The sequence below is a fragment of the Symphodus melops genome (assembly GCF_947650265.1).
Source record: "Symphodus melops genome assembly, chromosome: 15".
NCBI classification, from domain to species: domain Eukaryota; kingdom Metazoa; phylum Chordata; class Actinopteri; order Labriformes; family Labridae; genus Symphodus; species Symphodus melops.
This window is the reverse complement of record NC_136705.1, coordinates 5,528,936-5,552,150: the sequence shown is the minus strand read 5'-3', so window position 1 is coordinate 5,552,150 and position 23,215 is coordinate 5,528,936. Positions and strand designations below refer to the sequence as shown.

At 40.5% G+C, this 23,215-nt stretch overlaps 2 protein-coding genes across 3 annotated transcripts; one reads left to right on the top strand and one right to left on the bottom strand.

The window, feature by feature from the left end:
* Positions 1-638: 638 nt before the first annotated feature.
* On the top strand, positions 639-15,328 carry inpp5f (inositol polyphosphate-5-phosphatase F). 2 transcript variants are annotated; one of them, XM_079362981.1, is made up of 20 exons: positions 639-1,134; positions 3,311-3,391; positions 3,731-3,867; positions 4,523-4,651; positions 4,805-4,972; positions 6,138-6,194; positions 7,152-7,350; positions 7,587-7,766; positions 8,015-8,082; positions 8,439-8,563; positions 8,669-8,746; positions 8,936-9,056; positions 9,664-9,792; positions 10,010-10,127; positions 10,214-10,412; positions 10,864-10,935; positions 11,017-11,090; positions 11,270-11,398; positions 11,503-11,590; positions 11,764-15,328. In XM_079362981.1, exons 1-20 carry the CDS (start codon positions 1,038-1,040, stop codon positions 12,905-12,907), a joined length of 3,393 nt encoding a protein of 1,130 aa, XP_079219107.1. In that variant the 5' UTR covers positions 639-1,037; the 3' UTR covers positions 12,908-15,328. The 2 variants fall into 2 exon arrangements, with proteins under 2 accessions (XP_079219107.1, XP_079219106.1); XM_079362980.1 differs by having other exon boundaries at positions 4,787-4,972.
* A 209-nt stretch (positions 15,329-15,537) lies between these two features.
* Positions 15,538-22,985, bottom strand: mcmbp (minichromosome maintenance complex binding protein). Its single transcript, XM_079362578.1, has 16 exons — positions 22,768-22,985; positions 21,750-21,841; positions 21,530-21,670; positions 21,360-21,401; positions 21,186-21,275; positions 20,902-21,025; positions 20,561-20,706; positions 20,296-20,393; positions 19,562-19,734; positions 18,599-18,722; positions 17,974-18,091; positions 17,706-17,871; positions 17,413-17,546; positions 16,120-16,287; positions 15,936-16,024; positions 15,538-15,772 (listed from the first exon to the last, which is right to left on the bottom strand). The coding sequence occupies exons 1-16, from the start codon at positions 22,823-22,825 to the stop codon at positions 15,646-15,648; spliced, it is 1,890 nt and encodes a 629-aa protein (XP_079218704.1). The 5' UTR covers positions 22,826-22,985; the 3' UTR covers positions 15,538-15,645.
* Positions 22,986-23,215: the final 230 nt, after the last annotated feature.

Here is a 23,215-nt window from a genome sequence, read left to right as displayed (position 1 = left end):
GTTATATTTGGATCGCCATAGATTTTCCAAAGTCTTTATACAACACAAGATATTACCTAGATTAAATCCATTTAATCTAGGTAATCCATTATATAATTTATCATTATGTGTGAGTATTTGTTACATTGGATTAAATATGTATCCCTTACCTTGCCTTTAACTATCTCAAGCTGACCTAGTTTTTCTCTATTGTGGTATCAATGGTTAAAATTCATTCATTCATTCATTCATTCATAACTAAAGTGGTGTGTTATGTGCTTTCTAAATAGAAATACATATAGAAACATTTGGCCTTTTCGTCTTTTTTTTATATATAATTGTTTTAAATATTTCCCCTGATTTTTAAAGCATTTCTCCCCTCAAAATCAACATCCAATCATGTCTGAAGAAAAGGTACCTCACATATGATGCGATGAATTGCTTTAAATATGTAATTATTCACCAACCCTGAAAAATAAGATAATGCCATCACTGACCAAAACTTATAAATGAAGTCACAAAATAGCTTATTATTCATTCTGGAAGTTTCTCACTTCAATCAGACTTGGGGATGCGGAAGTTTATTTAAATCATTTAACATTTTATGTCAAGGATACTGTATTATGTAGAAAACTTGTTGTAAACGTGTGGTTCTACTTGTGCACCAATGTGCACTCTGTGCACCAGTGATGACGTCGCAGATCACGTGACATTGTTTGGAGCAGGAAACTGCCTGTTTCCGTCTTGAATGCCAGTCAGCAGTTGTTGGGACACACTCCCATTCATTTAAAATTATTTGTCATATCTCTATTCTCCATGACAGTCGGAAGGGGCGTCTCTTCGGGTGGAAAGAAAATTTGACTTTCAATATGCGTCAAGATGGAATAATCAAATCCGATTGTGGCAGCTAGTTAGCTCCCGTAGCTCACCAGCCTGCAAGAAGCGAGCAGACTAACAGCCAGCTAGTTGTTGTTGACCTTCTTTACAGCCATTTGCACATTGCCTGTAGGCTGCTTGGCCACCAGGATATCTATTTTTGTGTAAACTAAAGTCTCAATATGGAGCTGTTCCAGGCGAAAGACGACTACATACTCCAGAGCGGGGACCGAGCTCTGTGGTGCAGCCGGAGAGACGGGACCATGGCCGTCAGACCTGGTACGTAACACACTGGGTGAAGGCTTTGTGTCATGCAAACTGCCATTTACCTCAAGCCCTTGACATTGTAATAACCCACTCGATCAAAATGCAGGCTATTTATATCCCAAGCCCCGTTTGGATTACTTTTTTAATAATGCTGTTTAGTCATCGTCCTGAAGGATTTCTGCAGCTTGGTCTTCACTTCATAACAACCATTTGCTCATCTCGGAGTTAACCTATCCGTGAACAGCTGTGTGTGTGTGTGTGTGTGTGAGTGTGTGTTCAAGCTCCCTTTCACAAACACACTCACACAAAAATAAGTTGTTTAACATATTATAAATGATTGGATGCCGCATTCCCAGCCTCTTAATCACCGTCTCTGCTTTCATTCCGGAACTGCCAACACCCCAAACAGACTCCAGAGCTCCTGGTTTATTCCTTAAATTACAATGACACACCAATGGATGAACATATATAGGCGTATATATGTCAAACAAAGCAAAGTTAAATGCTTATAAGAAGCTTTGACAGAGTGACACAATTTAACTTCTCAAATTATTTGCATTATTTATTACAGTTTAAAAAAAATACTCCTATCTGGCAGCCTTCATTTTAAAAGAAATGTTAAGAAAACTGCCATTGTAATGTTGAGGAAATGATACAGCATAAGCCTAAATGTATGTTGGAGTCAGTCTTACAGTAACTCCTTTCACTAAAGTTGATTCCTCAGGTTGTAGAGATCCCAAATTGTTTTTTCAAAGTTTGTCTTAACATCCACAATCATTTCAAAACACTTGCATTCAGTTCTTAAAAATACAGTGTGCAAGTAAGCAGTACAACGCAGCCACCTGTGGTAAAAAAAAATGATGTGTGAACCAAATCTGTTCCATATTTGTGAAGCAGACCACTGAAAAGCGCGATCAGGCATCTATTTTTTTTAAACCAGTCACTTCTGTTGAGTTCACAGCACCAGGCAGTGTTGTGCTTGTTTTAGCTGCACGGAGGGTCAGACACATTGCACTTCTTAAAGCCACAACAGTTCTTGACAAACACGGTAATATTTGCTTGCACAACCTGTCAGTTGCTGTGTTACTGAAGTCTTGTGTTTGTGTGTGTTTGTTTTAGCACAAAACACACAATGAACAAAAACATGAATACTACTGGACACGGCAGCAAAAGACAAGCAACCTTTAAGATCTCCAAAGTAGAATTTCTGTCTTTGTGGCTTTTATGAAAGTTATTTAACATCTGTTTCTTAATTAAGAAAATAACTAACTCCTTAACCCAATCAATATATCTCTAAGGATGAACACTTAAATAAAAGTCAGTCCCATGAATGGCACGAACACTTAATGGAAAATTCCAAGCCTTTTGTTGAGCAATCTTTTGGGTCGATTAAAAAAACTGTAGTACCTATCAGTCATTTCTTCCTAAAATATGTTCAATAAGGCTTAGGCTAATATATGCTGCAATTTCTTATGAGGTGTTTTTGAATCTCTTACAGCTGCTCCTGAGATTACACTTTGGTCATATATAACAGAAGTGAGTCTGACTGCTACTCAAACTAGCTGTGACAATAAAAGCTTTTGTTTCACATTAAAAAAGAAAGTACGAGCTGTGAAAACACGTCTAAACGAAATGAAACGTTGCATCAGTGTGACCAGTCGTCTGCGGATGTTCGTCTCTGTGTCTGTTGAAGTTGCATGGCTGTGCAGCCATCCAAGACAGGTTTTTAGTTGCACCACTGTTTCATTATTTAATTGGAAAAAGGGTTTCAAACCCCGACTGGTTTTCCACGACACTCTCAAGCACCCAGTGGAACATTCATATGGTATAACACATTCATATGGTACATCACAGCCAGTTCCTCTGTACACAAAACGATCAGCCTGTTGGATGTACAGTCGCCCTTCATTTCAAATCCCATATAAAGTTTTTTACAACAGTATGCTCAAAACACATATAAGTAAACACACTGCTGCTGCCCTAACATTGCAGTTTACCTTTCAGTCATTGAGTTTGAGCCAAAATTGATTTCACACTTTGCCGGTTGTTTGTTATTGCTAATCAATTACATTAAAAAAAATACACATTTTTCAATGAAATAATAATTATCTTGTTGTTTATTATGTTTTTTTTTAAACATCTTGCTGATGTTCCACTGTCCTCATGTACTTCTCTTTAAACATTTCAGCAACAGACCTACTGCTAGCCTGGAATCCAGTGTGCCTGGGTTTGGTAGAAGGTATCATTGGAAAGATCCAGCTTCACACAGGTAAGTTGAGAATGAAAAACATTTGAATATTTTAGCCTCAGCTTTTTGTTTGCCTGTGAGAAACCTATATTTGGCATCTTCCTTCGAGGAAAAAAAAGAAAAAAAAGAGGTGTCATCGTTTTAAAGTGCTTTGGGATGTGTGTAGTTATAAAGGCGAGTGTGCTGATAGTAATGGTTCATGATCATGAACGATTTATTTACCAGATGACTTTTTTCCCCTCTAATGGACGTAAATGTGTAAATTGCAGCAGTGCAGCTGCTTTCCTCACGCGTGTGTCCTGTTGTGAGGATTTCAGCTCCCTTGTAACAAATCGGCTATTTTCTTTCAACTCTTGGCAGATCTTCCTCTTGGCCTCGTATTGATTCGCCAGAAAGCACTGGTGGGCCATCTACCAGGCAACCACAAAGTCTTCAAGATCACCAAAATTACAGTCATTCCTCTGTCTGATGAAGAGCCTCAGGAGCTTGAACTGGAGGTGTGTGTTGTACCACTGTAGTGATACATGAGAATCACTCCTCATGAACTTTGATGCTTATTGGTTTAATGTGCGTGTGTGCATGAGGTCCTGCTGGCAACGATTAATATTGCTTATTACATTCTGAACTGAGTAGCCATGAATAGTGAATACTGTATGTATAAGCTTACATTCACCCCTGATTGGTTGTCATTAGTGTACATACTGTGAAGTGTTTTTGATTCTTTTCAAAGATCGGCTTTATTTTCACCCGCACAATAAGACCCATTATAACATGCAGACATAAAAAATAGTGTATCGCAAAGGAAAAGTAAGTATTGCTAAGATTTCAGTCTTTCAGGAGAGCTTCATGGATGGTGAGACAGAATATTTTCAAGTGAGTAAATACAGTATGGAGGTTCCTAAATAAGATTTTAGAGCCCTCCCTGTTGTACGTAGTTCTTAGCCTGTAGGATAATCATACCATCCCTCTTGTGCCTAGAATTCTTTAAGACCAATGCACTGTAAGTTTAGAACTATATATTGTCTTGTTATTTTTTTTTTCACTTGTAGGTTGTGTGTGGGTAGTAATAATCCTTGCTTTTGTGTCTTGTGTGAATTCTGCAAATGTCACTTCATGAAATAAAGGACATTTAATTAGAATCCTCTTTTTCAGCTTTGCAAGAAACATCACTTTGGAATCGACAAACCGGAGAAACTGGCTCAGTCTCCAGACGAGTCAAAGTTCCTGATGAAAACTTTAAGCCAGATCAAGTCGAATGTGGCAGTTCCCATCAAGAAAAAGGTTTTTTTTTTTTTTTTTTCACTCTTGACCTGAATTCTTTTTCTGTCTTTGACCTTTAACAGCTTTGAAGTTGTCAGGATTTTGCTCTGTGTTTTTTCACCTTATCTTTCTTTTCTGTGTACCCACCTAATCCAGTATTCCCCTGCAATCCAGGTCAAGGAAAACAAAGAGAAAGAACGCATGGAAAGAAGGTTGCTGGATGAGCTCTGCAAGATATTCATGGATTCAGACTCCTTCTATTACAGTACGACCTATGACCTGACAAACAGTGTCCAGCGTCAAGGGGACTCGGGCAATTCCAGCTTACCTCTATGGAAGCAGGTTTGTGGAAGAACTCATCTTTTCGCTTGTTCACACTTTATATCGCTGTTTTCACTTAGACCCTCCTGAAAATATCTGGAACGTTTCAGGAAGACTGCTCCTGAAATTGCCCTTCCCTGGCTTTTCACATAATGCAACTCACAAGAGGGATACTATCCTTACAATGTGGCTAACGAAGCATCAGAGTTGCTATATGAAAATAGAATTAAAATACTGGTCTTCGTGTCAATAGTTCAGCAGAATCAACATATTAATAAAAGAGCAGTGAAGAACACACTGAAGTACAAAAACATCATTCAGAAAGCAATGGTTGTGTGCATCGTCTACGCACAGATCACAGGATATAATGTGTCCATCTCCTTCTCATATCCTGCTGCATTCTCAGATCAGCTCACTTGGATTTTCTGCAGAAAAAATACAAAGGGCGCACTCACATTAGACAAAGTCAACCTGCTCCATGCTTACGCACGATTGTCCCCGCCTGCGTATTCTGCACTCACACTGCTCCAGAACTAACCGGGCCTGACCATGGTTATCTCTTGTACATAACGTCGTAATACAACAACAATGGAATGGCTTTCTGAACTGTCCTGTGTAAAAGCACACCGTGGATGAGCACAAACTGGAGCACTCGCACTAGTCAAACAAATTGGACCTGAGGTGTGGAGCACGGTACTTAGGCACGGTACGGATTCACAGGAAATATTTGGCTCCTCGCATTCACATATACATCTCCTCCTGAGAATATCTGGACTTTTTCCTGGAGCTTTCGGCAAATGTGAAAGCCCTATATGGCTGAGTGTCGAGTCAATAACCTCTAGTGTTTCAACTCAGCAGCCGTGTTAACCGATTAGAGCAGCCACACAGCCTGTATCAGCAACATGGCACAGACATGAATGGAGCTGCTGCAGGGGCTAAAGATGTAAAGACTGAGAATCAGGAATATTAAGAATCATACATGGATTGCCCAAAAACTGCCTGAATCTGATGTCAGTGACAACTTAATAATGAATCCGCTCTAGGAGGCAGAAGTTATTCACTGGTTTGCTGTGTGAGCTAAACATTAGCATGCTGCTCATTTACCATGTTGCATTGTTTTTTTTCTCATATTCAACCAGCCATAGCTCTTAAAATCATATTAATTTAAATGTATTCTTTATGAAAGGTTGATGACCGTTTCTTCTGGAATAAGCACATGATCCAAGACCTCATCGACCTTCAGGTAAAAAAAAATTTCCGACACAGCCTAACTGATTGATTTATTTTTCCTCATTTATGAATGAATAACTTTGACTGTTATCCAATTTGACTGGACAGAAAACCGACCCATTTAAGTTTTGGTGAACAATACATAGGCTTGAGATTATATAGAGCTTTTCAAGTCATCTGACTTCTCCACCAGCTATTTACAGCACAAGTCACACTTACACATTGACACCACATTCACATACTGATGGCAGAGGCTGCTATGTAAAGTGTCCATGAGCACCAAATAATCCCATTCATACACATTCACACGTCCGTTACACAATTTGGGGTTTGTAAGTGTATTGCCAAAGGGCACTTAAACATCTCTAAGCTGCAGGAGCTTTGTATATTATTGCCTTTGAACACACACTGTATAAAAATGCAAAAAGATGCACTGTGCAGATTGAAGTTGCATTTGCTGCAGTGATCCCACTAAAAAATAAAAGATAAATCCAGATAAAAGCTTTTTAGCATTTTTAATCATGAGGCACAGCAGAATAACTTCATAATGTTGATCCTGTGTTGCTCTGACTCAGTGGTAGAGTCAGCTGCGTTTGGGGTGTAGAGTTCAACTGGACAACATGTCGAAGTGTCCTCGGGCAATACACTGAACCCCACTGCTCACGCTGCTGTGTCAGAGGCTTGTGAATGCATATGATTGAGTTTGTGGGAACCAGTGCCTTACAGAAGAGTAATATTTATTGAGTCTTAAAATCACACTTGATGATATACAGTAAGTGTGACTTTGGATTTCAACATAAAACAATTGAGTTAGTACACTGTCTTGTCTAAAAAAATGAAGAGAATGCTGACGATGAATAATATGAAATATATGGCGGACCTTTGTTAGAAAATGTTTTTATACTATTATATTTATTTAATTTTGGAAGTGCATTAAAATGTCACGTTTTTTTTTAACGTTACTCTCCAGACACCGGAGGTAGATTTCTGGGTGACGCCGATCATCCAGGGTTTTGTACAGGTAGAAGAACTGGTGGTGAACTACAACGAGACATCAGATGAGGAGAGGAGCAGCCCTGAAACACCGCTGGAGGAGGTCACCTGTGTTGACGACATGCATCCCCGCTTTACTGTGGCACTTATCTCCAGACGGAGCCGCCACCGCGCAGGTAAAGCTACAGTTAGTCTGAGGTCATACCTCAAGACTAGTGAAGCCGAAGTACTGAGGACATGTTTCTTAATATTGTGATTGATATTTACGCTGCATCTGAGCAGCGTAGGACTTTTCCTAAATTAGCTTTGAGCACCTGGGAAGACAACCTATATTTGTTCTTGCTAAATGAACTATGATCAAGATATATCGAATTGTAATATTGATCCTGTGTTCTCCTTTTCCCGTCCATAGGGATGCGGTACAAACGAAGAGGAGTGGATACTGATGGCCATGTGGCCAACTATGTGGAGACAGAGCAGCTGATCCACGTGCACAGCCACACCCTATCCTTTGTGCAGACACGCGGCTCTGTGCCTGTCTTCTGGAGCCAGGCAGGGTACCGCTACAATCCCAGGCCACGCTTAGAGAAAGGTCAGTACAACTGCTCTATGTTGTTTATCTCTCACAGTGGTGCGAAGAGGCTTTGTATTTTGTGGTTTTCAAAATGTAAATTTTTTTTGGTTTTAGTTCCATAAAAACCCATCACTGGATTTTACACATCTCCCCAGTGTATTTGAGGTTTATTTTACACAAATATCCAAATAAAGTAACTTAGTAATTTATTTGTCCTTTACTGTATGATAGCAAAACTTTTTTTTGCTTATTTTTTAACTTTAAAGGAGAGAAGGAGACCATTGAGTACTTTGCTGCTCACTTTGAAGAACAACTTAAACTCTACAAGACACAGGTAGGTCTGCTTTTATTGATTGGTGTTGTTCAGGCAGGCATTCCGCCAACGTTCCCAGGATCCTAACCTGACCTATGAGAGCTCAAGAGCTCCCAGGAAAAGATGTGATTAGCAACTGAGATTTACACAGCTCGAGGTGCCAGTTCCCCTGGTAGTCTAAGCCTATAGCGGCATAATTACAAACTGGTCACATAACTGCTGTTAGAAATTTAAAAAAAAAATCACTGGTTGGGTAGAAAACTTTGCTTTTCCTGAAGAAAATTCTGAGACTTTGACCCGCGGCAGTACACATTTGGTGGAGGCAGCTGCCTCCAATTTTGGAATGCAGGAAAAACTCTCTTTATGGTTTACTTCAGGTCATTATTAACTTAGTGGACCAAAGTGGACGGGAGAAGCTAATTGGTGACGCATATCTGAAGCAAGTCCTGCTCTACAACAACCCTAACCTCACATACGTTTCGTTTGACTTCCACGAGCACTGGTAAGAAACACGGCTCAGCAGAGTAACTTGTTTATTAAAGTATTTAAAAAAGCTTTTGTTACAATGCAGTGACTTCCCATTTACTCTGTATATCCTGTTTCTCAGCCGAGGTATGAAGTTTGAAAACGTGCAAATACTGACAGATGCCATCTCTGATATCATAACTGACATGAAGTGGGCCTGGTAAGTAACTTTTTCAGTATTTTCTCATTTTCAGATCAGCATTAACTCTTGCTATTGTCCATTTGTTTGAGATTTTTGATTGAAATTAAGGGCCCATTTGTTGGCTACTTTTAAAATCCTTTTTGGTGTTTGGTTTCAGACTGTAATTCTGTGAATGAATCGTGTGTTGAATCTATCTTCCTTTGTCAGGGTGGATCAAGCTGGAGTCATTTGCAAGCAGGAGGGTATCTTCAGAGTTAACTGCATGGACTGTCTTGACAGGACCAATGTGGTCCAGGCTGCTATTGGTCGGGTGGTGATGGAACAGCAGGTGGGTTCATCATGTATTTCCCACATCGCAAAAAAAGGCGTTCTGGGTCGGTATTTTGGCCTCTTACTTTATCAATTGTTTCAAGTATTGCAGTCCAAAACTCTTTTAGTTGTAGACAAGACAGTTAACATACATGCTAAGTTTTAACATATATGTTAAACGGTTGAATGAGTGTAATTGATAGTTTATCATGTGGATGCCAAAACAATAGAGCGGATGGTACATATGGTAAAAGACTGTACAGTCAAACCGTGGCTTTTTAAACCAATTGCCAAAGGTTGCTGCTAAGTTCCACTTTACTCTAGATCATTTTTAAACTATAGTAATTTATCATCACTTGATTTCAAGTAGAAAAAATTCTTTATTTTCACAAAGAAACTCAAACTATTTGACTAAAAGTAAGGTAGCATTTTTGATAAATGATTGTAAAGTACGCGTTGTTTTCCAATGAAAGGTTGTTAACTCATGCTCGCTTTGCAAAATTATGATTTCAATGTAACTTATCTTTGTGTCTTAACCACTCGTGGAAGGGAAACCAAAAGTGGTGTATCATAAATGTAGTAGTTGTAATCTTTCTGTGAACAAATGGTCTTCTTTCTTCATGCAGTTAAAGAAACTTGGTGTGATGCCTCCAGAGCAGCCTCTGCCCCCCAAATGCTACAGAATTTATCAGATCATGTGGGCCAACAATGGAGACATCATCAGCAGGCAGTATGCAGGCACAGCAGCACTTAAGGTACCATCAATGTCTTTGCTGAAAGAAACAGGTCAAAGATGTTGTTTGAGGATATTTTAAAGTTAATTGGACTTAGGTTTAACTGCAAGACTTGAGAATTTATTTAAAGTTTAAGTATATTAATAACAGTGTTTTTAACATCAACATTGATAACATCCACAGAAGGTAACCCTTCAAAGGTCAATCTAAAGGTATATTCAACAAACATCTGTTTTAGGGAGATTTCACCAGGACAGGAGAGAGGAAATTGGCTGGTGTAATGAAGGATGGTGTGAACTCGGCCAACCGCTACTATTTGAACCGCTTTAGAGACGCTTACAGACAAGCAGTTATTGGTAAGGAAAACAGAGATAATTATAGAAGCACACCTTTAACTCTAAATGAGTTGGACTAACATTATCTCCTCTTTCTTGCCTTGTAGACCTAATGATGGGCATCCCAGTGACAGAAGACCTCTACTCTATCTTTAGTAAGGAGAAGGAACATGAGGAGAAAGAGAAGGAAAGCCAGAGGGGAGCACAGGAACAGGTCAGCCTGCTGCTGCAGACCTACATGCAGCTTTTGCTGCCTGATGATGAGAAGTTTCATGGAGGTTGGGCCCTCATCAATTGTGACATGAGGTTGGTGGCTCGTGACCATATTTTCTTTTTATTGGCAATTATTGACGTGCAATAGTATCTAATGTGCATCAATATGCTTATCCAAACTCAAGACTGCTATTCTATTTATACAATATTTGCAGAAGTATTGAAAATCCTCTTTTCATATCTTATTCATATTGGGGTCGCTGTGGCCTAGTGGTAAAGTCTGTTAACCCTCAACTGGAAGGTAGGGGTTCGATCCCCATCTGCTGAAGCCACATGTCGAAGTGTTCTTGAGCAAGAACCCCAAATTGCTCCCGCCGCTGGATGTGTATGAATGATGGCAGAGGCTGTTAAGAAATGTGTACGTTCATATGAATAAATCCCAGTGTGTGATTGTGGTGATGAGTGGGTAACTGTGACCTGCCGTGTGAAAGTAATCAGACGACGATAAAAGTTCATTTACCATATCTCCTTTCTATCCCACTAGCCTCGTTGATGCTTCAAACAAAGACGTAGATGTGTTGCTCCTTCTGTCTGAAAAAGCCTATTACATTGCTTTGTGAGTAAGACTTCAGATTTACAAATGTTTTTCTTTAGAAACTGTATTTATAAGTTCACTCATGTATGCACATCCTTGTAGCTACGACGAAGAAGCAGATAAAGTCAACCAGTACCAGCGCCTGAATTTGGATGGTTTGGAAAAGATCGAAATAGGTAAAAACAAATTCACATTTAAATGAAGTCTTGTCTTTGTACACTTACTGGGTGACACGACACTTTCAAAAGTGTGCTTTACAGTTGCTCAGTCACCTGTTAGCAATATCTGTTGAATAAGACTCATGCTCATGTTGATCCCTGACAATGAAGTGACTAAGTTGTGTTTCCTTGGGCAGGTCCAGAGCCTACGCTCTTTGGGAAACCAAAGTTCTGCTGTATGCGTTTGCATTACCGAAGTGAAGATACAAGCGGAGTCTTTCACACGCTGAGAGCAGCGACACGAAATCCCGAGGACGATGGAAAAGGTATTATGAAACTCTTTTGATGAAAGAAGTCAAGTGAATTCTACGGAACGTGAACTATGAATTGATGAAAGTTGAGACTAAGCGTATATTGTGGTCACTTTTAGACACATTACAATGCATAGCTGAGATGCTTCGCATAACTAAACAAGCCATGGGTTTGGACTTGCTTGTAGTCGAGAAGAAGCTTGAGAGGTGAGTACCACTGTCGTCTTTAAGATATTGAGTATTTGTCTGTTATAAATAATCTTTTCTTTTTTTGTATATTAAACCATAATGACTTTTCAGCTTTTGCACTTTTTAGTGACGGTTAAAGCTTTTTGTGTGAGGTATAAACTTATATACTAACGTTAGTATTTGTGTTCCAGGCGGCAGTGTAAACCTCATGAGGATATAATGGCCATCCAGAACAAACCTGCTGACCAGGGTAGCTCTGGGCTGGCACAGGGCAAAAGTTTCCTCCTCAACAAATTCTCTTCTCTCAATCAGAAAGTGAAACAGACTAAGACGAATGTAAATATTGGCCCTTTTAAGCCCCTCGGGAGGTTGGGGCTCTCGAAGCCAGATGTTGAAGTCAGTTTCCTTAAGCCGACTATGCATGGCAACCTTTGGAAATCTGACAGCAGCTTGGAGACATCGGAAAACAACCCTGGCACAGGCTGCATCAAAGATGTTGGGGATGAGAACTCTGAAATCTCAGACGACTCCGACTCCTATACTTCTGATGCGGAGCAACCAGGTTCTTTGGAAAACATGGACTATGTGCTACCAAGTTGCGGTATCGTAGCTTCAAACCCACGCCTGGGGAGTCGCTCTCAGTCTATATCTAGCGTAGAACTAAATCTCCCTACCGTGATACGAGTCACTGGGTGTGATGGGAAGCAGGAAAGCCCCTTTGAAGCCAGTAATGACAAGTCACCAGGAGCTGCCTCAGTGGCTGAAGAAGCCATTCTGATTGACTTTGGTACTCCCATTGATGCCTACTGTCACCAGTTTGTCCAGGATGCACAGACCAAACCTGTTGAGGTGTTTGGAGAGCAACCAACATCTGCTCTTCCTCCTCTCAACCCTGCCGTGCCAGTGCAGAATAAGACCCCTGCAGACTCAGACAAGCAGTCGAGCTCCGAGTTGCAGCAAGACGATCCTCAGCTCCCCAGGCCATCTCAGCTCGACGTTGAGTTCACTACTTCCAGCTCCAACCTCCTTACAGTCCAAAAACCCAGCTCTGTAGCCTCGGGAAGTTCTCAGAAGAGTCTGAGTTCACAGATGGAGGGCAGCCAAGGCCCTTCGCCTGCTGACAGCAATGGCAGCAGAGTAGTGTCCCCATTTGCCAAGATCAAGAGCTCAATGGTTCAGGTGGCAAGTCTTACCCAGGCTGGACTTACACAAGGTATCAATTTTGCTGTGGCAAAGGTACAGAAGAGCCCAGAACCAGATTCTATCAATGAAGCCCAAGAGAGCGAGCTGAAGGCAATGTTTACACAGTGCCAGACCAGGATCATTCAAATCTAGTGCTTTCTTTGTAGCAAGATTTTGTAGTTGTATATTGTTCAGAAACTTCCTGTATGGTAGCAGTAGCAAACGTTGGACATAGGGTCACTTTTCAGCCAGCAATGCACTCTTCAAATTACCCCTCAATTAAACATGTCCTTGTTGGTGATACCTCCTGTACAATACTAACAAATACTATATATAGTCAACATGGTGGTGACTATGTTTACATGCACATTATTATGGATTGCCTGGTACAGTTTTTTTTACTACAAAGGAAGTTTGAATTTTACCCCTTTTGCCATGTAACTTTTCAAACGTATTGTTTTCTTTTTTACAAATTATATTTCTGTAGATCAATAATTTATCAATATATTCTCACCCTTTAGAAATTGCGATGGTGGTGACAACATGGACTTCTGATGTAAATGTCAGAATACTCAAACTAAGAGCCTATGCTGTGTATAAAAAAAAAAAATCATACGGTTGATCTTTAAGTATTCCTGGAATACTTTAGAATTCCTATTTGTCTGTAAGAACATTTTATTGAAATGAGTGTATGTGAATCCAAATCCAAAATCAAACCAGAAACTTTCAAACCGTCAAACTTTCTTGTCAAAAAAACTTAAGACATTCAGGTTTTTGAGAAGTTTTTAAGTCTTCTACCTTCAGAATGGTATGCAAAGAATTTTTGTGCATGTAAACATGACGCCATTTTCATCTTGAAAGATAATATAACCGCAGTGCTTTCATGTGAGGTTGACGGTAACAGTTATTAGCGACATGGCAGAGAAACATGAAGCTGGATGTTGAAAATAAACTCTACATTTATAATGTACTTAATGTTATCCATTAAGTGCAGCTCAATTATTGCCGTTTGTTATCTGGACTGTTGTGGAAAACTGACAAAATGTCCTTTGTGGTTCCTAAAGGATGAGTCTGTGTTCATTCACCAATTATCATTCTCAATTTGTATAGCTGTTAGAAACTAGCCAAACAACATAGTGTACATAGTCATCCCATGTAAAACCATTATGCCAAGTGTAACTCAGAAACATACTGTTTAGAAATGACTTCACAAAACCTTAGGAAGAGTATCCTTGTTGATCATGTGTAAAGTACAGTAGGTATTGTATGTATTTCTCCTGGGTCAAGATTTCCCTTAAGCTTCTTGCTTTGGTGGTAGGATTGCAGCTTAATATGTTATAGGATCATGGAATTACATTTCGAAAAGAAAGCCGAGCAATGTAAATGTTAACCACGAATAACCAGAAAAAAAACATTGGTTGGAGTTGTTTGAAATAGACACATGTTCTTGCTCCTGCTTTTACCAATTCCACAGGTTTGTCTGAGTCCTCAGCCAGTGTTGTACATTTCTGTTGCAAGTTTGACAAAAACATGGAGAGTAGCATATAGTAGATATATATGCAATTGCACCCAACTGAGGAATACCTATGCGTTATGCACTCCTCAAACTGAAAATATTTGCCTTAACAGGAATAGAAGTTATGTATATCAGGTATTTATGGCAAAATCTACCTTATTAAGTTCATTCTCACAGGTTACATTTGGTGTACTGTATAAACAATGATGTTCAGGGTTTATTGTGTCATCTAGCTTTGTCTTGGGATATTTCATGGACTATCACTGACATTCTAAATGTTTATTTTCAAAGAACAATTTTATAGTTATGTTATTGATTTTCATGCATGTGCTGTACTATATCGATTTTGAGTTTTGTTTTTTTGAGCATCCCTGCTACGACTGCTATTGAATCATTCCGCTGCTGTGTGTTGGAGAATTACTGATGTTGTCACCCTCGGAGTTGTAATCCCAAGATAAATCTTCACTCACTCCATATATGTCATGTCATGTACTTTGTATTTGACATTGTTTAAGAGGGACTGCAGGCTGCTTTGTGGACGCTACATTATGTAGATGTTGAGCAAGCTGTACTGAAATGTTTTCATGTAGAGGGTAAAGGGTGTCTTTCTTTATTTACAGATTGCAAACACTGGAGCAGTTCTCAAGTAGAAAAAGAGCGTATTCTGTTCTTAACCGTCTGGATTGATCTAAATGGAACAGTAATCCTCAACATTACCGATTGAGAACACAATTGCCAACCAGTGTTGAAATCTGGTTTTATATGCAAATGCTGGGAGCCTTATTTGACCCCATAGTTGGTGGTTAAGCTTTCCTTCCTTTCCAGTTTTACACCAAGTGCTTTTGCAGCCACCCGTTTGTTGTACGTGGTCCTCCATTCCCATGAAGCAAGACAATGAAAAACAGCAACTGATTTCAGTTTGAGCACATTTTCTAGCGTTAGCATCATTCCATTCGTGTCTGTGCTCACATTTTCCTTCTACTTCTGACTTACTGTTGTCATTGTTTTACAGTGTACTGAGGTATTTAATGTCTATTAAACTGATCTATTTATTCTTATCTTTGGGTGTTACTTGATAATGTGTTTTTGATTTGTTTTTACATTTCATTGGAATAAAACCAAATTATGACTGACTGTTGCTGGAGGTTTATTTACAAGGTCAAAATTTTAAAGCAAATTAAGAGGTTATCATCAAGATTTCACAGAATGCAAGCACTACAAACTTTCTATCCCATTTTTCAATGAAGTGAAAACAGACATCCCCGAATCAGTGAAATAACAAACTTCATATTTTAATGTATTTATTATAAATCTTTGTTTTGTCAAACAGACAAAAAAACAACAAAAAAAAGCCATCTCATTCATCTGTGTTCCATCACTGCTCGTTGCCGTTCAAACACTTGAGCTGCTCAACCCTGCTCCTCCGCAGCATCTCCATTTGTTTGACTTTCGACCAGCTGTCCATGGACAGAGAGGTTTGTCCAAGGCTGAGAGACAGCAACCTGCCAACACAGTAACAGTCAGTCTTAAAAAAAACAAAAAACACGTTTGCTTAAATGAAGTAAATTCTTGCTTTGCATATCTGTTATTTTATTGTTGGCCATGTTTGAGTTTTTGTTTAACACTTTGTCCTCTGAAGAGTATAGGAAAAAAGACAATGGGTACCTTGCAACAATAAGCATCCTGTGGAGGTCTTCAGCAGATATGCTCTGGGGGTCATCCTTCCTCATGTCGACAAAGTCATCCTCAACTGACTGCACCAAAAAAGGCAAGCACAGAATACACTTAACACACATGAAAACAGACTGCCCTGTAGGACACATAAACAGGACATAACAGCATAACTTACCTTTGTGGCATCATCAGAGATACTGTAGTCAAGCAGCCTCGCCAAACTCAGGTACATTCTGAACTTGTTCAGCTGTGATGAACCATGCAATGGCATGTTGATGCCGCCTATATACTCCTCCATGTTAGATGGGTCAACCTGAGACTGTAGGTTTATGTGGCAGTCTGCCTGTGGAGTAAAACAGAACAGGAAGTAAAGTCACTATACCAAAGAATATCGTTTTCAATAGAAATGTGTGAAGACGTATCATGCTTCAAATTCATCTGTTTATAATAAAAGCCTTTTTTCTTTCTAACACAGGCTCAGCGTGTGCATCAGGGTGTTCCCCTTAGTTCCCTGTGTAAGGGTAAGAAGAACACCTGTGGCACTTTTCACGTCATCTTAAACATTACCACCGTCTCTCCTCTTCAATTTCAAATGCTCTCAAAAACATCCCTGAGGCCGACAGATTAAACATGTTTGGTGTTTATGAAGGCATAAAAAAGACAATGTGTCTTAGCTTAGCTTCACGCCTTCTGTTGCCCTATCTGTATCCTATAACCTGACTATACAGTAATCTTGACCTGAAACTCAGTTTGGTTGAAAAAAACAATGTGTGTGTGTGTGTGTGTGTGTGTGTGTGTGTGTGTGTGTGTGTGTATATATATATTTATTATTTTTTATTTATTAATGGGTGTTGATGTGCAAAAGTATAAATATGGAATCCTTGCTTCAAAAGGCATTAACATAAACTTCAGAGTAAAGCGTAAACAAGCCAACCATGAGCTGTCTGATCCACTGACCCGTTCAGCTTCTCAGCAAATAGATCTGGACTGTAACAAATTCTCTGCTACATATCCTGACTTCTGCTCCACCACAGGAGTGGTTTCTAGCATGCCACCCTTCACTGTAGAGCTAATAGATGACACGGCATGATGCCTGTTCCAGGATTGGTCCTGTGGCACATAGTGGCAGCCATAGCAACCCAGTAGACCAACACACAGGAATAGCACACGGCACATTCCTCGGGCCGTTCGCATCTGTGCGAGACCCGAGATAAAGCTGCTGCTTCCAACCGACCAATTGCTGTTGACGGTGACGTGACTAAGCTGGAAAACCACACCCAGCATCAGACATTGTTGTCTCATAGAGAGGCCAAAGGAAACCTAACCTCTGCCTGTCCATGTCAGAGTGAGTGTGTGTGTGTGTGTGTGTGTGGGGTGGGAGGTGGGGGGGGGGATGATGTTGACATTAGGGTGAGTGGTGGGTAGGGGTGTGTTTTCGACATGTAGCTGCATTCCTCTTTGTCCTTACCGGCAGTAGAGAGCGGCCCTCAGACGTGATGAGCACGTTAATATTGCAGGGGAATTCCATCTGATGGTAGTTAAAGTCATATTCAACCTTCTGCCATGAGATCACGTTCCCCAGGGCTGTGATGTTACGCACGCCTAAACAACAAGAACAAAAACACACACACACACACACACACACACACACATACACAGAGAGGAAGGTAAATGTTCGATCAGCGAAATCGAACATGAAGCAACCATGTGCCGCACAGCAGAACTGAAGTCTGCTCAGAGGTCTGCAGCCTGAACTCTCACCTGCTGCGTCCAGCTGTCCCTGCTCCAGCTGGGTTTCATCGAGGAAGAGGTCAGTGTTTTTGGCCAACTGGAGGACTCCACTCAACAGGCGGTTGCCCACGTAATCCTTCTTCGGCACCAATCGCAACTGGTTCATGTTCTGGAGGCTCATGCCGAGATAGAATGACTGCAGCCATAAAAATAAAAAAAAACGTTGTCCATCTTTAATTCTATGTGACATAAATCAATTAGCATCGCAATTTTTTTTTTAAGTGACAGATTCACTCACAGATGGGACAAGTTGCTGAATGATCTGGTAGAGGCGTTCAGTGTATGATGCGACTATTGGACAGCCACTCAGGTTCAAGGTGAACTTTCCCAGTGGAAGAACATCTCGTCTGGTGTATCTTCAAGAAAAGTGAACAAACACTGTGATCAGAATAAAAAAAAAACAAAAAAAAAAACACAATGCAAACTTCACGTGACTAATGCACCTAAACCTGCGTCACTCCTGCTTTACTCGACGCTCGAGAATATGAACAGGGAACCAAACCAAGTTCATACAAATGTATTTAATCATCAATGTTATAAAAGCCGTTCTGTATAAAATTATTTTAAGGGGGGAATGCTGCTAAAGCTCGTATACTGTTCAAGAAGGGAGATCTTTATGAAACAGCTACACGTCCAGCAGCTTTGTAGTTTAAACTAAAAGAATGAAACATGACTTAAATTATTGTAATTATAAATGTTGCTGAAAAAGTGGCTGCCTTGATGAGAGCAATGTTGGAATTGTTTTCATTTTGTTTCCCCCCTCTTGTCAAATTCGGTCCATGATAGCAGGTTTCAGCTTGGTTTGGAGTGAATTTGTTGACTCAGTGATCACCCTTCAACAGCACGACGTAACCTTGACTTACACGTTGGAAATGAGATGCAGGATGAGGTATTCAGCAGCGAGAGTGTCCCCCAGAAGAACATGAGTGAAGTACGTGTGCAGCTCCGCCTTGACTGACGCCATCTCACTCAAGGTTGTAGATAAAACTGAAAAGGACAGAGAGGGGGGAAAAAAAGGAGTTAAACATATTCCTATTGATCCTACAGGTATGTTCTCCTTGAAACCAGACAGCATTTTAAGATATAACAGCCACGTGGGAGCCTGAAATGTAACAACGACTCGAAATGTTATAAAAAAATAAAATAAAATTATAACAAACCCAAAATGTAATAACTGGGCAATAAATGTAAAACAATGCTGAGCCCGGAACAGAGAAACTTCTTGCCCAAAATCTAAGAAGTGGTTAGATTATTAGGGAGACAAATGTTGTGCCTGACCCAAAATGTAAGAACTTTTTGGGCAAAAAGTTGCTACGTTTTGGGCTCAGCATTTTGTGACATTATTAACCAGTTCTTACATTTTGGGTTTGGTTACATTTTTTATTTCTAACATTTCGGGTCGTTGTTACATTTTGTGCTCTAACGAGCCTTTTTATAATTCCCCGTATATTCCTATTCATGAAACATTTCAACATTGATCTATTTGCTGAGCTGAAAACAATTTTATATTTAACTGATACTTGTTCACTTCGTGGGTTTAATACACATTTCTAAATATAGTAAACCTGCCAGCAGGTCTTATTTAGACCAAGTGACCCAGTTAGAATGAATCTCATATGTTTCCATATGCAGCACCATTTTCTATCTGACCCTGACTTTTATTTGCATCTCTTGGACATTATTATCACTCAGAGTTTGGATTAGTCAGAACTAATGCAGTTAAATATGCTGCTATTAAAAATGAATGAGGATTAAATATTCATAGTAACTGTACTTTTTTTTTTTTTTTATCAATAAGCATCTATACTCTTGTAATTTGTTCATACAGGAACTGTTGTTCTCCAAGGCGGCTGAGGGCAGCAGGGGATTGTTGTTTGACAGTTGCTTGGCGTATAGCATGTGAAGGCGAGGAACGAGTGAGGTCGGCGGACTGTGCACTCTCTGTTCCTCCGCCGTCTCCATGAAATCTGCAGGGTCCAGGAGGGACGAGGTGGCGTCTCTGTGCAGACATGCCAAGAATTAGTTACAAACATGCGCATCGCCATTAGAGTTACATTCATCACAATATTCCACCAGATACGTGTTTGATCCGTTGCCACGGCAACGATGGGATAGATTTTTTTTCTTCCTGAAGTCAATGTGCGAGCTTCCACTGGCTCCGCTGTGCCGAGTCTGCCCTTTGAAGCAGATACACAAGACTTCTACTTTTGCCGGATGCCAGAGCACGTCCCGTCAATTTACCACATCGCGGGAAACAGGAAGTCACGCACAGATACATTAAAACAACCGGTTTGTTTTCACAATAAAACACAGTTCAGAAACAACAACCTGATGTGTTTTTAATGCGCGTTTAAGGGTTTTATACGGCTCTGTACGACATGCATCTTGTTATCTGTGATTACCGCAGGGACTCCTTTGTCTCTGAACTCCGGCTGTCCGGTGATGCTGCTCTCTCTGAGAACGCAGCTTGACGGACGAGGCAGCACGAAGCCGCACCGGAGCGTAGCTGACACGCAACGCACACGCATCTGGTGGAAGGTGTGGGGGTGATATCTCTTACTTGTTCTTGTCCAATGCGCTGAGAGCTGGGTTGACAGAGAGGATTCCATAGACTTCTACGATGTCATTCAGTTTGTAGCTATCCCAGTCCTCGTAAACCTGCCAACACCACGCACCTTTTAGCTTCTGTTATTCATGCAGATAACGATGGCACCATCTATGAATTCCTGTCATATTACAAGTGACTGAGCCATCATTGCTTGGTTTTAATCTTAGCTCACAGCAATAATGAGGGTACGAAAGGGAGCAATAGTTCCATAGCACACCTTGACTAGACAGGATGGGCCTTTCTCTCCTGGTAGGGGGAAGTTCAGGTCGAGATGAGAGGAAGACGCCATTTGGCTGGAAGGTGCTTCGGTCTCCTGCCGCTTAAAGTCTCCATTTCTGTGCTGTTCTGTGTTCGCAGGAGAGCCTGCAGTGAGAGAAGAACGAGTCTGCATTCATGTCAACATCTCATGCTGGAAAGTTGCTTCTGAGTTAAGTACCTTCAAAATGAAGCCTGGATTCAACGTTTTAGCTCTCTATGAATCAAGAAACAAAGTTTCTTCTACAATAACAACATGCTTTTATTTTGTATCTGACTTCATGTGCTGTATTTCCCACATACCAGTAGGTGGCTCCCTCTGCTTCAGCATGTTTTGGTCTTCCTCGTCCTCGTAGCTACGTTTCTGCCTGGTGGGTGCATACGAGGTTGAAGGAACCACTCTCACTTGGCTTAGGCCGGCATAGCTGTGCAAGAATTAAGGAAAACTCGCAAGCAGTCTTTGCATATCTGCTTTTTTTTCTCCTTTTTTTTTTTTTTTTGAGAAAAAGTGGATTGCAACTCCAGTTTCAAAATGTATTTCTTCTCTATTTTGGACGTATGGCACTGCGTGGTCTACATTAGGATATTTCTTTCACCCAGGGATTTTCTCCAGGAATTGGCACACAGTAGAAGGTTTGTCTCTCTGCAGTCACAGTGTTTCTTGTGTCGAAATCCACCTGTTGAGAAACGCACGTTACAGACGGCCGCTGGAATTCAGGGGTTGTTTGATCTCCTGAGTATTTTGGCCGAGGATGACTTACCCCACACTCTATTACATCTTTGTACTTTCCACAGTGCAACACCTGGGAATAGTTTGAAAGTAAATATGATGACAACATGAGAGCATCTAATATGTTATCAAATGTAAAAATCCTGCATTAGATACTTGAAAGGACAGTATTTCTAATTACAGAGTGTGAGAAACACTAACCTTCGCCTTTGTGGATGGATCAACGCTCTCATACACTCCCATGTAGAACTCTGGATCAAACATGTCTTGGATGAGGCAGCGAAACCTGACCAGGCTGTTGGGCTTCAGGTAGTGCAAGGGCACATCATTCAAAGATGGGACCTACACCAAAATAAACGTTGAGGTTATTTGTAAAGTTGTGTGCTGAAATTATGTTCAAAGGATATAAGAGCGGCATTACCCAGGTATGAGCGTCGTCCTTCTTTAGATGGTCCTTGAAGAAGTCGACCACTTTTGCCTCCCATCCAGAGTTTGGAAGGTCATGTGAGTTAGCTAAATACAAAAAAGCCTTATGTTATTCATAACTATGCATATTGTAGTTTATTGAGATGTTAAAGCATGTCTGGTTGTTGTTGTTTTGAACTGTCTCCAGAAAGGCTGACTGACTGACAGCACTGAAAATACACAACATGTCATCCTGAGTAAAACACGAGGAAACGGATGTCAATGTACTACAAGCAACCTCAATATTCACAGCCTCTGGACATGACCTGGAGCTGCATGACTGTGATTGACACATTTTGGACCGACATGACCTCAAACTGTGAGTTTTCTACGTCTTCACACCGATGATGGACAAAAGAAAATGAGTTGGAAAATGCACATAAACACCAGCTAAAGTCGGAATAACAATCTGGAAACTCGGAAAAGAACCGGGTGTAGGAGGTCATTACATGGGGGACAATGGGTTTTGTTTATGTTATATTTCATTATTAATGCACACCAACTTTTTCGTTCAAATACAACTCAAAAACTGTGACATCCACACATCATCTCGGTAGCATCCACGTTGTTGTCGTAAACACGCTGAAGACGGAAGAACGAGACCGTCCGAGGAGCACGTGAACGCAGCACGGGTCAGCTTGACAAAGAGAAGTAGCACGAGCCCATAACCTCTCATACAGACACAAGTATCTCCATTCAAGTCAGCTGCATTCAGAAAAAAGTGATGCCACGGTATGCACGAGTTCAGACCCTATATTGTGCAGAACTGTGACTTTGCAGAGCGCATGTGAGTGCACACTCACCACAGAGACAAGCTGGCGACCTAAGACCTGCATAAACTTCATTTCTGTTTCTGTTTCTTAGGGATAAACAACATATATGAATGTGATAGTTAGCATAATGCGTGGCTAACCAGTTTGGTGCACGATGGCTTCAACTAAAAAGTGAAGTTCCGGTGTTCCTCTGTCTCTTACCAAACATCCCTTCAATCACTGTGAGAGGGTTGTTGATCCAGTCCTGTGCTGAAGGCATCTTTAGCCAGTCGCAAAAAGTCGATAAAATGAGAAATGAGACCGAAGCAGATCGCTGTGAAAAAAAGAAACAGTCTAAACGTGAACTTTCCCACGCAGGCAGGCTCCGGTAAGTCAGGGCGGGAAAATTGCGTCATCAGTGAGCAAGTGTAGGGCGCTTGATTTGTATAAAAGGACGCACCGGAGGACGGAGGAATCACACTGCCTTGTCTCCTTCAATGCTGTATAGGAAGTTTTTGATACTGATGCTGTGGTTAGTTTAAACATAAAAAATGTGTTTTGTTGTAGCCTACATATACAAAGTTTTTATTAGTATAAGTTTACATTTTTTTACTATCTTTATTGACAATTTAAACATGTACAACATGTTAATACAAACTCTTAAAGCAGG

Excerpts from the sequence above, each read along its gene's own strand:
- mcmbp (XM_079362578.1), bottom strand. The coding sequence starts at position 22,825 with ATGCCTTCAGCACAGGACTGGATCAACAACCCTCTCACAGTGATTGAA. Across the intron at positions 21,842-22,767 it reads AGTGATTGAAGGGATGTTTG|CTAACTCACATGACCTTCCA; the intron begins GTAAGAGACAGA and ends TTTTGTATTTAG. Across the intron at positions 18,092-18,598 it reads CTGCATCTCATTTCCAACGT|ATACACCAGACGAGATGTTC; the intron begins GTAAGTCAAGGT and ends CTTTTCTTGAAG.
- inpp5f (XM_079362980.1), top strand. The coding sequence starts at position 1,038 with ATGGAGCTGTTCCAGGCGAAAGACGACTACATACTCCAGAGCGGGGAC. Across the intron at positions 7,767-8,014 it reads CAGGCCACGCTTAGAGAAAG|GAGAGAAGGAGACCATTGAG; the intron begins GTCAGTACAACT and ends TTAACTTTAAAG. Across the intron at positions 9,793-10,009 it reads CAGGCACAGCAGCACTTAAG|GGAGATTTCACCAGGACAGG; the intron begins GTACCATCAATG and ends CATCTGTTTTAG.